The sequence below is a fragment of the Astyanax mexicanus genome, chromosome 17 (assembly GCF_023375975.1).
Source record: "Astyanax mexicanus isolate ESR-SI-001 chromosome 17, AstMex3_surface, whole genome shotgun sequence".
Lineage (NCBI taxonomy): Eukaryota > Metazoa > Chordata > Actinopteri > Characiformes > Acestrorhamphidae > Astyanax > Astyanax mexicanus.
The window spans coordinates 20685162-20699783 of NC_064424.1; the positions used below are offsets into that span (position 1 = coordinate 20685162).

At 37.4% G+C, this 14622-nt stretch overlaps 1 protein-coding gene across 1 annotated transcript; it reads right to left on the reverse strand.

Annotated features, from left to right (window-relative positions):
* Window positions 1-820: 820 nt before the first annotated feature.
* fgf1b (fibroblast growth factor 1b) lies at window positions 821-6936 on the reverse strand. Its single transcript, XM_007247082.4, has 4 exons — window positions 6811-6936; window positions 4963-5146; window positions 2443-2546; window positions 821-1271 (listed from the first exon to the last, which is right to left on the reverse strand). Exons 1-4 carry the CDS (start codon window positions 6838-6840, stop codon window positions 1080-1082), a joined length of 510 nt encoding a protein of 169 aa, XP_007247144.2. The 5' UTR covers window positions 6841-6936; the 3' UTR covers window positions 821-1079.
* Window positions 6937-14622: the final 7686 nt, after the last annotated feature.

Genomic DNA, 14622 nt, shown 5'->3' on the forward strand with positions numbered 1-14622 from the left:
GAAATCTTGGATTTAGCAAATTTCTACATCTCAGCTCAAATGGAAAGCTCAGATTCGAAACTGTATCATGGTGCAAAAAAGGGAGTGTTTCATATATTTGAAATTGCAAAATTTCAACATCCAAGTTTGAATGCAGCATTCCTTTTTTGTATTATATTGGTTTGTTTTTCTGAATATTAATCCCATCCATCAAGGACATATTTTTAAGAAAACTTAAGTGTTATTGTTTTTTTAAATATCAAAGCATCAACACATAACTTAAAACAACTAAAATTCTTATATAGTTAGATATAGTATTACATATTATCGAAATATTTGCTTGAAACCTTTACATCAGGATTACACATTTTGATATATACATTACTTGGCATATTTTCTTGGAATATGTCACTCTTAATATTGTTCTGTATGTCTTTCTTTTGTGTGCCTAGTTTCTCAAAAGCATCTTAGCATTAAGCATTAAGAACACCTTAACATGGAGAAAGAGTGCTTAGTGTGAAGTGTTCCCTCAACCATCTAAGAATAATGTTAGTGCTAAAAACCTTTGGGAAACTGTGCCAGGTTGTGCAGGTGTGACCTCAACATTTGCTCCCCTACAAAGCAAGGTATAACCTCCACAAGACCTCTGAAGGGGTTATGTGGTATCTGGCAACATTTTCAGCAGATCCTGTAAGTTATTGTTACTGTATGTTATTGGTGGTCCTGTCTGGGATCCACCCCTATATACTGAAAACATTCCTCACGTACTTTCACATGTCCATGGTGTTAACATTGTGTTTGAAATGCAAATAATATATCCAAATAAATAATGCAAATAAAATAAAATTATCTTTTTTAATATGAAAATACTTTTAATATAAATGCATACAGTCAACATACAGTAGGTGTGATGTAGCAAAGCTCTACAAAACATGTAAAATCTAGTTCTTTACACTACTATATACATCGAGAGAGAAAATAAATTATTAAAATAGAAAGATTCATATTTTCTACAGAACTGATCAGTGATGCTGTAAAAATGCATTAGTAAGCACAGTAAATGGTCTAATAGAGCTAAAAACTTGACTGGACGCTGGATTTCACTGGACTGGGATGGGCAAGAAGTACACAGCGTTCTGGCCTCTGTGGGTCTTGGGGCCGTTCTTTGTCTGCCCACTTTTCTTGATGCCCACGTACCAGTCGCCAAGCTGCTGATACTTGTGTGATCTGTAGGTGTTGTAGTGGTTCTCCTCCAGCTTCTCAATGAAGTAGCACTCGTCGTTTAGTGTGGCCTGCAAAACAGCACATGAAGGGAGCGTTATAATGAAAACTCAGGCTGTGACCGAAATGGCTCCCTACTCCCTCATTAGTGTTCAGCTATTTAGGGAGACACTATATAGTTCACTTATTAGTGATAAAACAGGAGTGAATTCGGACACTATGCGCCAGCGCCGGTCGCAGAAACACACACAGGTGAGAGGGGGGTTGAGCCGTATTTAAAACTCTATAAACACACTGAACTGAGCTCTGAATTAAAGATAGTGAAGCTCTGAGCTGATCATGAAGTCATTTATCTGCCTGTTATATTTACGCTGTTTAAAAGATAATCCTCACAATATTGAACTTCATGAAGGAAACCTGAAATTAACAGCGCACGCCGGCTCGCACTGTTACCAGATTGGGTGGTTTCATGCTAAATGTCGAGTTGTGTCTGAAATTGTCTGGAGAAAACGCTGTGATTTGACAGGTGAACAAAACTAACAAGTGTTAGAAGTTTGTAAATTGAACTTATCAGTGTTGTAGTTAGATATCTAACCTGGCAGAGACAGAGCTTTTAGTCCTGCTGAAGGAAATTTGAAGCTGTGTTAATGTTTGTTATTATATGTATTTCATTCTTTCATTGCTTGCAAGATTATTTTTATGTACTGTATTTACTTTTTTGGTTCGCATGTCCAATAATACAAGGCAGATTTGGCGGATTTGAATCACGTTTTACCCAGTGAATTGGTTTTGTCTGAATCCCTCTGTAACAATCTGGCAACCCTAATGGCTCGCTGTCCGCTCCGTTTCTTCGGCTGTCTGTTGCTTAGTAGCGAAACCCGCAATGCATTTTGGGACACATTTAGCTCGCTTAGTAAGCAGCGATGTTTACTATAAATCGCGATGCATTACGGGAGATTTTAGTGCTCTCAAAATCACGTTCGAATCCCCCCTTATGATTCGGACACTCAAAGAAAAATGGCTGAAATACTCAATAGTGCCCTAACTAGTAAATAGGGAGCCATTTCGGTCACAGCCTCAGAGAGCTAATGAAGGAGGAATTCATTAAAACAAGTCTGAACACTGTTTACTGCATCACTCACAGGCCTGGTATGTTAGCAGGGTTATAAGGGCCCACCCTGTTAGGATCACCTGAATAAACTTCAAAACATCACTTTAACTTCACCCTAACTCAACACTCACAGTAGAGTAAAGTTTCCCACTTTTGTCCATGGCCAGGAAACGTCCGGTCTCGTGCCCTTTGATGGCCACCACACCTGCACTCACAGCTTTCACCTTCAGGACAGCTGCAGTGAAGAAGATACAGAAGATACAGAAATAGATCAGGTTCAGAGGTGAACACTGGCAGCTGTGCCATCAGACAGGTTGTTCTACTCTTATTACACCACATCGACTACTACTAATAACATCACTAATATGATAACACTACTTTTACTCTTATTTAAAAAAATATAACTACTACTACTACTACTACTGCTATGACTACTGCTACTACAAATTGTACTATTAATATAATAAGAAAATTAATACTAATAAGATATAATAATATAAAATTAACCCCTCTACTAACACAAATCTGTTGCTGACCAACACAGTGATATTTGAGAAGTGAAATAAAGTTTATAGGATTTACAGAAGGTGTGCAATAATTCATAATAATTAAGCAGATGTATAAATTATTGATTTGAATACACAATTTGAAAACACAACTCTCTAATGACCTGAAAACAAAGATTGTTCAATATCATGGTTTAGAGGAAGGATACAAAAAGCTCAAATCTCAGAGATTTCAGCTGTCAGTTTCCACTGTGAGGAACAGGGCGAGGAAATGGAAGAACACAGGCACAGTTCTAGTTAAGACCTGAAGAGGCAGGCCAAGAATAATCTCAGATAAGCAGAGGAGAAGGATAATGAGAACAGCCATAGTCAACCCACAGACCTTCAGAGCTCCGAATACCTACAACATCATCTTGCTGCAGATGGAGTCACTGTGCCTCGTTTAATTACTCAGCGCACTTTACACAAGGAGAGGCTGTATGGGAGAGTAATGCAGAAGAGGCCTTTTCTGAGCACACGCCACAAACAGAGTCGCTTGAGGTATGCTAAAGCACATTTGAACAAGCCAGCTAATTTTGGAATAAGGTGCTGTGGACTGAAGAAAATTATTTGGAGGGCAGATCTATCATCATGCTGTTGGACTGTGTGTTCATGCAGGTACTGGAAATCTTGTTAAAGCTGAGAGTTGCATGGATTCTAGTCAATTTCAGCAGATTCCTGAAAACAATGTTCAAGAATCAGTAAGAAAGTTGCACTGGGGATGGATACTTCAACAAGACAACGACCCTAAACACTGCTTAAAATCTAATAAATCATTTATGCAGAGGAACAAGTACAACATTCTGAAATGATCTCAGCCCCCAGACCTAAATATTATTGAAAATCTGTGGGGTGATTTAAAGTGGGCTGTTGATGCTCAGAAACCATCAAACCTGACTGAACTGGAGATGTTTTGTAAAGAAGAATGGTCCAAAATACCTTCAACCAGAAACCAGACTCTTATTGGAAGCTGTAGGAAGTGTTAAGAGGCTGTTATTTCTGCAAAAGGAAGATCTACTAAATATTGATGTCATTTTTGTTTGGCAGTGCCCAAATTTATGCACCTGCCTAATTTAGTTTAAAGAATTATTGCACACTTTCTGTAAATCCTATAAACCTCATTTCACTTCTCAAATACCACTGTGTCCATCAGATATATGATATATTTAACTGAAATTGCTTATCTGAAACAATGATTTATAAAGAAAAATCATGAAAATTATCAGAAGTGCCCAAACTTTTTCATACCACTGTATATTGTCACTGTCCAACTAAAACAAGTATATCCAAAACAAAGCAACTTTACAGGACAGAGATAAAACATTCTTAACTTTCAATGGAAGTCAGTGTAAAAATTGTATAACGTTTATTTCAGGTCACTTTGGAGAAATTCTATTGGTCCATCCATTAAGAAAGCTTGATACAGTGTAAAGAGACAGTTAAATAGTAGTATTCAAATTCTGTAGTAAACTAAAAAGCAACAAAAATATAGATACTTATTTTCTCATTTGTAGTGTACAACAATGAAACCGTAATACATTACTCTGTTAAATATGTAATCTTAATAATATTGTTGATAACCCTTTCAAACACTGCATCCAATACAACTGACATCATGTATTTTCTTTGTTTTGAAATGTTTTGTTGCACGTAACACTATTTGACAGCCAATATCTAATGTTTACTAATTTAATGTGATTTAGAACGCGTTTAATCATGTTTTGTAATGTTTAGGGATGGTTTATGAAATAAAAAGGTCTATATGAAGTATACAATAGTGCACACAGGCTTCCAATGGAATGACAATTATTATTATTATTTTTTTTTTTTTTAGGTCATTGAATTTATTTGCTATATACATTGTATAGTACAATATTGGAGTCTTTTTTTCTATGCAATGCAGATACAAAAACATTTTCTTAATGTCTTTTTTCTATCACTGTAGATATTTTTGGTCTGAAATGGTTATAATAATAGAATTGCCACTATATCTGCTGATAATATTTTAACAGTGGAAGTATATGAAGTTTTCTGTGTATAACTTTCAATTTATCAGTGTTTCCTCCCCCTCCCCCACTAAAGCACTGGGTACGAGTGTGTTCTTACTGTAGGCATCGTTGTGTTGTCTGCTGCCGTCCACGGCTCCGCTGGGCAGCACCCTGAGGTGATGTCCTCCGTTCCTGCAGTAGAGTCTGTGGAGCGGGCTGGAGCCGGGCTGCCGCTGCTCCGGGTTCAGCACGGTAACGCTGCCCTCGGTCATCCTGTCCGCTGCTCCGGGCTGAGCCTGACCCTGAAACAGCGCGGTCAGCAGCGGTCAGCGCGCTCTACGGAGCTGCAGCGCATTCCACACGGATTTACACGTGGCCACGCCCACTCACACACGCCCCGCCCCATTCAACTGACGCGCGATGGGTACATGAGCATAGCTCGAGTGCAGGGGGTTATCAACAAATGTAAATAAATAGTTTTTTTTTTTTTATCAGAACACGTGAAAAAACGAAGCTGGGCACTGTCTGGACATGTCATGTTCTCCTAAACGATTCAGCCATAAAATGCACTTCAATAACCCATAATAAATTAATTGGGCCATTCCATAGAATGTGTGCCATTTCTGTTCCCAGGAATTACATGTATAAATGTGCACACAAAATAACTTTAAAATACATTTTATTATTTAGCATAGTGTCTTGTACATTGGCTTAATTGTAAAAGTAAGGTATGTAATGAAAAAATACTAATTAGAACACTGAAAAAATAACACTTGTTACTTGTCCCCACTCTCTAACTATACATCTTACCATGAAATATAATTATTCATATTCTTCAGATATGTATTTTTTGCATTGTTGTGTAAGTCCAAATCCCATATATGCTTTAAAAATATTTTTTTCATAATAAATCTATAATATTTAATTTAAAATACACAGTTTAGTTGTGTCCCTGGGTTCACTCACTCCTGTTACCGTAAAACATTTCCCCATCTGAAACACCTGGAACATTCTACAACAGGAAGTCACATCTACAACAAAAAGTGACGTCTTTTGGTTCTTCTGAAGATCAGGGGAAGACCAAAATGATGTTCCCTCATTAGTTTTTCTGTATATTTGTTCATTTTTTGTCACCCAACATCATCTATTAATGTTGGTGACCTGCTGGGTATAAACAGGAACAAAAGGGATCTAAGGAATATGTCAAGGCTGCATTAAACATTCTACAAACCAATCAATGTCAAGTATAGGGAGACACACCTCACGAGACACTGCACTCTCTAAATTTCAGAGTGAAACCAAAACTAACGGGAGTAAATGTATACACTGTACCAGAGATCTTTTGACTTTCAGATGTGAAAATACCTCAACCGTACATCAACAATGCAATACTACAAGTTGATACAATCTAATAAAGTAACCATTTGGTGTGTATATAACAAAATTCAATACATCATTGGATGTCCAAATAACAGACATGTACATTTTCTGAATAGCAAGAGCACGGATGCTTAAGAATTCTCAGGGTCAATAAACTGCGCCAAGAGGAACTCTCCTCAGGCCCGTCTGGTCTCATTATGGAAATGAGTCACCATAATCATATTCCTGGAACTCATTCTTCATGGAAGCTGTCAGTGAAACTGGCCTGCTTCATTTAAGCCTGAACAGTAGTCGTGGAAAGTGGTTCCCCTCTTATCGTTCACGTTTCCGGCCCTAGCTTAAACTGCACGTCCGGAATGTCTTGGAAAGCCATCAGACCCCTGGGCTCAGAAAAGTGGTAGAGACAGAGGGAAAAAAAGCCCACAGAAGGAATTATAGGCCTGCCCACAGCACGGCAAGTTTCCATGCGGCCGAGAGACACTGTGTTACTGGAAATGGAGCCCTGGTGCCAGACGCGGCAGAGGGAACACGGGGTAGCGAAAATGACGCTTTGTCATAGGGGTGCAAATGAGTCTGGGAGTCTTACCTGTGACAAGTGTCCCAGCTTGTCCAGCATCGTTTCTGGAAAAGTGCCTATTTTAATCTCCTGGTAGACTGAATTATGGATGCTCCTCTGGGTAAACTGGATGCGGGTGTGACTCTGGTCCTCCTGTGACTCTGCTTTTGTATGCACTGAGACACTGGAAGCGTCACTGGAGCTCTTCCAGAGGGCCGACGTCAGTACTAAATTTACACCGGCCAGCTCAGTGTGCCTCTGTGTGTGTGTGTGTGTGTGTGTGTGTGTGTGTGTGTGTGTGTGTGTGTGTGTGTGTGTAAGAGCGAGTGTGTTCGGGTAAGGAGCTGTTCTAACATTCTCATTTAGACTCAGAGCTCACAAGAAGGCGGGCAATAACTGTAAATGACTGATACTTCAAATGTATGCATGCTTTTATAATGAAGGCCTAGTGTTCTTAGGAAACGCTCTCATAGACTACTTACTCATATCAAATCAACTTTGCTGAATGAAATAAAACACATCTACTGCCTCAGGTGATGTGACACAGACTGTGTGTACATGAATGGATATGCAGATTTTTCTAGAGAAATAATCCACTGTGTGATTTTCGCATCCCCGATGCCTCCAAGCCCTGAAAAATCAACACCACTTCTGGACAAGGTTAACCCTCTTTGAAATTTGACCCTCTTTGAAAAAACAGTTTTTTGATTATTGCACTGTACCCCTAAATGTTTAAATATGTAAAGAAGTATATAATTGATCTTATAATTGATCTTAATTTATCTTATTTTAAAAACCTGTTTTGTTTTCAAATACCTACTAAAACAGGTATTTTTTAACTGTTGTCTCAGGGCAACACTACGCAGTTAGATCACAGGGCAATCATGCTGAAGCAGTGCTTATTAGTTTATTAATTGATTTTTTGTAACGAGGGACCAGACGGGAGGCGGACGTAAATGCGGGTAAGACAGACTTTAATACGTAAATAAACAAGAAACAAACCAAAACAAACCAGAGATAATAATAACATAAATAGACAGGAAGGCTAATAAAACAAACTAGGAGAACAACAAGGAGCTAAACTAAACACATAATAAACAAACAGGGCTAGGGATATATATAAGGAATAAATACGTAAATATATACAGAACCAGTAATAGTAACAAACAAGAGATAAACAAATAATACAAACTAAATAAAGAACTAGAAACGTGGAGAAGGGCAATAACGAAACGTGGCAAAAATATAGCTATGACGTGACGAGACAGACAACGTGGGAAGGTGCAAAAACCGACTGATAAACAGGGACTAAAGTGTACTATATATAGGAACATGAAACACTGAACACCTGGGGAAGGGGCGGAGCTACAAATTAGACACACGTGACGGAAAATTACAGGAGAAACACAGGGGAACAGAGCGAGGCCGTGACATTTTTTCAGTATTCTCAACAAATACAAATATCATGCTATAGAAGGTTAACATGAGGATTCTGTTTCTCACAAAAAGTGGTAAAGGTGTGAAATCACACGCTGTACTTTTTTCAGTTTATTTGTCTCCTATAATGATTTTATATCCTGTAGTAAGAGAAACACACAAATCCTTCGCAATCATTCTTTAAGGAACATTGAACATCGTCAGGCATTTGTTACAAACTGGAGATACTTTGTCCATATCTGACAAAGGACACAGTATTATGATTATAACAAGGACAGTTTGTTCACTGACAATATCAGGCTTAAAGTGGCTGTTGGTTGCACATACAGAAAAGCGCATAAGAATTACACATATCAATTACATTTTGCATCTTAACAATAAAAATGCACATTATTTTTTCAACCCAAATCAATGAGCTTTGAGCAGTACATCATTATTTACTGTAGACACCATCAAATAAAATTATGCTCACATTTCTGCACACATGGTGCATTCTGGCATGGCCACAGCCACAATAAAAGGTTATTTTCCAGGTTTGGTGATCTATTTAATAATAATGTATCTTTTATATGGGTGCAAACTTGATGAATAAACCTCACACTTTTTTATTGGCTCCTAGCACAATCATTTATTCATACTGGACTTGTCTTTCTCCCAACACTCACCATCCCTGTGTAGTCTTTCCCCTCTGTCAATCTGCCTGCTCCGGTCTCTGAACTTTTCATTAAAAGACTCCACTTCCCAGCGTGCACGCACAACTGACTTCCTGACTCCAGTGATCACATGAAGCTACAGCGTTCCCGTTCTCCGAGCTACTAATTGGTTCCAGGGAAAGAGCTGTTCTAACACTCTCATTTAGACTCCCAGCTCACAAGAAGGTGGGCAATAACAGTAAATGACAACTACTACTTGATACTTCAAGTGTATGCATGCTTTTGTAATGAAGGCCTATAGTGTTCCTAAGAACACTCTTATAGACTACTTACTCACATCAAATCAACTTTGCTGATTGAAATAAAACAGATACTGCCTCAGGTAATGTGACACAGACTGTGTGTACATGAATGGATATGAAAGATTTTCTAGAGAAATAATCCACCGTGTTATTTTGCACCCCTTATGCCTCTAAGCCCAGGAAAATCAACACCACATCTGGACATGGTTAACCCTCTGTGGTATGGTGTGTAGGGTGACCAGACATCCTCTTTTTCCTGGACTTATATGTTCTATTTTTGAGACCAAAAATCCGGGGGGAATTTCAAAATCGTTCGGGGTTTTGTTTGACTGCCTCAAACATAACACATGTGTGACCCCTCTGATGCGGACCCCTTATGTTCCTCTGCCCTCGTTGGGAAGGATACGACACAGGCTGGGATAATGCAGGTTTTTATTGCCTGTAATGAATAAGGCAGCCACAGGACAGATCATTTACATGTGCTTCGGTCAGCTTACAAGCACAGCAATGTGCACACACTCTACTGACCCTTAATACTCTTTTCAGATAAAACAATGAAATACACAATATACATCAGACAGTACAATAATATTTCTATATAAAGTTTCTATATAAAATAATAACATTTTAACACATTTCTTCCTTAGTGATCGTATAGATTTTTCTCTTAATGCTTATTTCTAGTTTTTTTATATAACTATTTAGCTCTTTATATGTTTAAATCACTGCTACAAATCCCTTTTTTAATATATAAACCATACAACACAATAAAAATGGTGAATTAGCGCCATCCGGTGGCGAAGAAAAAACATGAAATCTAGGCCACATGGTGCAGCTAACTAGCTAACCTAGCTAGCAGAGATTCACAATTAGACTCAAGTGTTCAAAATCCTAAGAATTAACTAAGTAAAAAACAAAAAAATATATATAAAAATATATAACACAACTTAGAACATACCCGTAATTAATAAGGCAGCCACAGGACAGATCATTTACATGTGCTTCGGTCAGCTTACAAGCTAGAGAGACAGGCTAGAGTTAGCATATTACTAGCTCAGATTAGAATTAGATTTATAATTATTTACAGCACTTTTTACGACAGCCCAATGGGTCCACTAGTTTCTATGATATGTATTTAGAGATAATATCAGCATAAAGCAGTATTAAAACACTATACAGCATTATTAGCAGCTTTATTTAGCTGAGCTAAGCAGAGCTGTACTCACCACAGCAATGTGCACACACTCTACTGACGAGGGTGCACAGAGTCTAGTGTATATATTTCTCTGAGCTATTACACGCAGGTGGCGCCATACCCATTTAGCAGGAATTTCACTCAATAAAAGTAGGTAACTATTGTACACCGTTACACATGTACAGTGCATTGTGATTAGGATTGTCATGCCGTTCCATTCCACTCCATTCCAGGTTTCTCTGTATCACAAATTAGTCACGCCCTTCTCCTCAATCTATCTAATTTGCATCGTGTGTGTGTGAGAAGAAGAAAGCGTGGGCTTGCCAGTGTACCCCCGAGTGTTTACAAGCGAAAGCACATGTGTGTCCGCCGGTTCTACACCTTTTCTCAGCGTGGTATGTTCAGTGTTGAGCGCGTATGTTAAAGGAGAGGCAGTATGGAGAAACAAAAGCGGCAAAAATAGTTGTGCGGAGAAGTTACACGTGAAGAAACTGCTTGTGGCTGCTACAAAATGTGTAAAAAAAAATCACAGACATGTTCGCTGCTGTAGCCTTCACGTCCTCCGTAGGTGAAGACATCAGCAGCAGACCGGGAGAGCAGCAGCCAGAGATACAGGCTTGTGACAGACTGAGCAGGATTGTGTAGTACGTTAGCAGGTAGTTAGGATAACACAGGGACTTTGAGGTGATGGAGGTAACGTTCTCTCTAAGCTCTATTACATGAGAATGATGAGCAATGGCTGATAGCAAACTGTCAAGAATGAGAAGTGTTGGATGAGCAGCAAGTGTGTATTTTAGGCTACATCATAGTATTTTAGATAATTAGGTTTAAGGTGTGTTGAAAGGCTGCATAGTTTGAGTTTTGTAGCCTCTATGCTGTGGACCAACATGTTTTAAAAAGCACAAAACAAGTGAAATAACAGATTTTAACTTAAAAAGTAAGCGTAAAAAATATAAAAGTAATATTAGCAAAATGTATGCCCACACTGAATAAGAGTAAAACAGCATGAATTCATAAAGCAGCTCTGTTTGTAGCCTGATACAAATACATGTTGTAGCTGTTTAAAGGAGGAAGCACCTTTACCCTGAAGAATTAGAATTGAGCTGTTATATCAAAGAAATTCAGAAAAAAAAAACATATTAGACATGAATTCAATATAACCAACATCATGCCCTCAGGCAACAAAACAACTTTTTTGATTATTGCACTGTACCCTTAATGTTTAACAATAGGAAAAACTTTGAAAAATGTCTATATGGCTATGTTCACATTACACACAGATACAGCTCACTTACATTTGTGAATATGAACCATCAGGCCAAATCCGATTTGAGCAATGTGGCTTGTAATGTAAACATAGCCTATATATAGCTGGGTCTCTTCCATTTATAGCAAACAGTTACATTTAAAACAGTTTAAAAATCCTGTGATGTGAACCAAGCACTAGATAATCACCCACACAATAATGCTTTAAAGGAAGTGGCTTGTTTAAATGTATTTTCAGACTCAAGTGTGTCTTTTTCCACTGGTAAATAAAAACAGTGTGGATGTGGATGTGGGTGGGTGGAAGCAGACATAAATTGCTAGTCAAACTCAAAGTGAAACTGTACCAAATTCAGACGCACCCAACAACACCAGACTGAGAAAGACCAGATATAATCATTCAGGATGTTTATACCCACACTGAAAAATAGATAGAAAAATAGATATTTATGATGTTTACAGGCCGGGTCCAACTCCTGTTCTGTCCCGAAGCTGTTCAAACATGTCTGGCAGCCAAAATGAATTCACAATGAAGCTCTCTTTACTCGACTATCTTTACTATTCTCATGTGTTTGAGGCATCTCTACAGTCTGTGTAAAATGTCTTTCGAAACAGTTCTAAAGGAAGCTGTGTTTTCCTCTACGTTTAACCTTATCTTAGTCTGCTGGATACAGTAATGCAATGTTTTCATAGTCCTAGCATATTTAATTGTGTTTTCCCATGAATTAAACAACCACAGACAGTAAACTAGTAGTGGATGATGTAATGTAGTGGGTAAAGGCGTTGTCTTAACCGTGGCAGACTGTGGTTAGATTCCTCGGCTAGACAAGCACAATGCTATGCCAATGAGTGTCCGTTGGCACGACTTGTAACACAGCATTCTCCTACCTGTGTACTATGATCCAAATTTAAGTTACTCTGGATGAAACCATCAGTCAGATGGCATAAATGAAAATGTAGTAAACATGTTTCCTTCTGTTTTACTATAGAGCATTGAGTCCCATGACTTTTTACCATGTCTCATGGAGAATGTGGGATATCCATGTAGGGCCTTGAGCAATGAAATCATGTGGATGTGATTCCTGGCAGATTGGCTTTGTGAGACTGTGTGGACATAACTAGCCTGTGCTGAGCTGTCCACTGTGGGTGGTAATGTCTTCTGTGATGTATTTACGATACACTTGTCACACTGTGGATTAAAGGATTTCATTGTTAAGTTTATAGCATATGAAAATAGTAAAAAGAAGTTGTAAAAAAAGTACAGTAACATAATTACTGTATTGTACCACCTCGGGTTATGACTGTCTTCTATACCGAAAGATTATCCAGTGTATGTAATTAAGAGGGGGCCATATTAAACGTAGTACTCAAAAGAAGAAGACAGCAGATATCACTGGTGAGTTTGGAATCCATAGATTAAAACAGAAAAAAAACAGCAAGATCTTCTGATTCATTCTGATTCATTCTGTGATTCATCTGATTAATTATTTGATGCTGACAGATATTGTAATTCATATTTGTATACGAAGTGAAGACTCAAAGCTTCTTAAAAAAGTATTGTTTTGGTGTCTTTTTCTATTTGACACGGCCAAAAGTGTTGGCATCCCAGAAATTGTGCCAATATTTCTCCCAGAATATTATTGCAATTACACATGTTTTATACACGTGTTTTAGAACAACACAAATTCCAAAAAAATGTGCCAGATAACATTGTTGGCACCCTTAGTATTTGTTAGTATTTGTATGCATCACTAATCGCTTCCTAAAAGCATCAAGGGGTTCCAACACTTTTGGCCTTGACTGTATTTTGTAGCAATGTAAATTTAATGCCAAAAAAAAAGACACAAAAATCATAAATTTGTCACAAATATTTTAGTTTTTACCATAATGATATGACTTACTACATCTGTCAGACTGACTATATATGTCAATATATAAAAATTTTGTTTACGATTACGTTAATAGGTTGCACATATATGTTTACATATACGTACATATATTTGTACATAGATTATTTACAGTTTGTTTGTCAAATACAATTATGTTTTGCACCAGGAGTAAAGGCATAAAGTTATCCAAAAGCAGTGTGTAAGACTGGTGAAGGAGAACATGCCAAGATGCATGAAAACTGTGATTAAAAACCAGGACTATTCCACCAAATATTGATTTCTAAACTCTGCAAACTTTATGAATATGAACTTGTTTTTTTTTTGCATTTTTTGAGGTCTTAAAGCGCTACATCTTTTTTGTTATTTCAGCCATTTCTCATTTTGTGCAAATAAATGTTCTAAATGACGATATTTTTGTTTGGAATATAGAACATATTTTGTCCGTAGTTTATAGAATAAAACAACAATGTTCATTTTACTCAAACATTTACATATAAATAGCAAAATCAGAGAAACTGATTCAGGAACTGAAGTGGTCTCTTATTTTTTTTTTCCAGAGCTGTATATTACTCATTTTATATTCAATGTTTAAAGTTCACACAATTTAATTTATATACAGCTTTGGAAAAAGTAACAGACCACTTTACCACTTCATATATATATATATATATATATATATATATATATATATATATATATATATATAAGAAATATATAGCTACATTTCCAAAAGTGTTACAAGCTCCAAAACAACTAGAATAATCAAAAAGAAAAAATGACACTTGGCCACTGGGTGGAGTCAGAGTCCATGTCATGGACAAAGCAGCAGCTCTTTGAGTGGTCTCTAACAACCTGCTTTATCACACCCACTTCAGCTCAGTGCTACTTAATCCCTGTCCTGTAAACTGTCCCAGGTCTTGTGTTTACACTGGGATAGGAATTAATGTTTCATCAGTTTCTAGTTTCTTTATTATTTTTATTGTCTTGGCTGTAATCAAATATAGCATAATGCCGCTGTACAATAAAAACCAAGTATCTCCAAAACAGCAACTTTTCTGGAGAGAGATAAAAACTTAACTTTTAATGGAAGTTAGTGTAAAAAT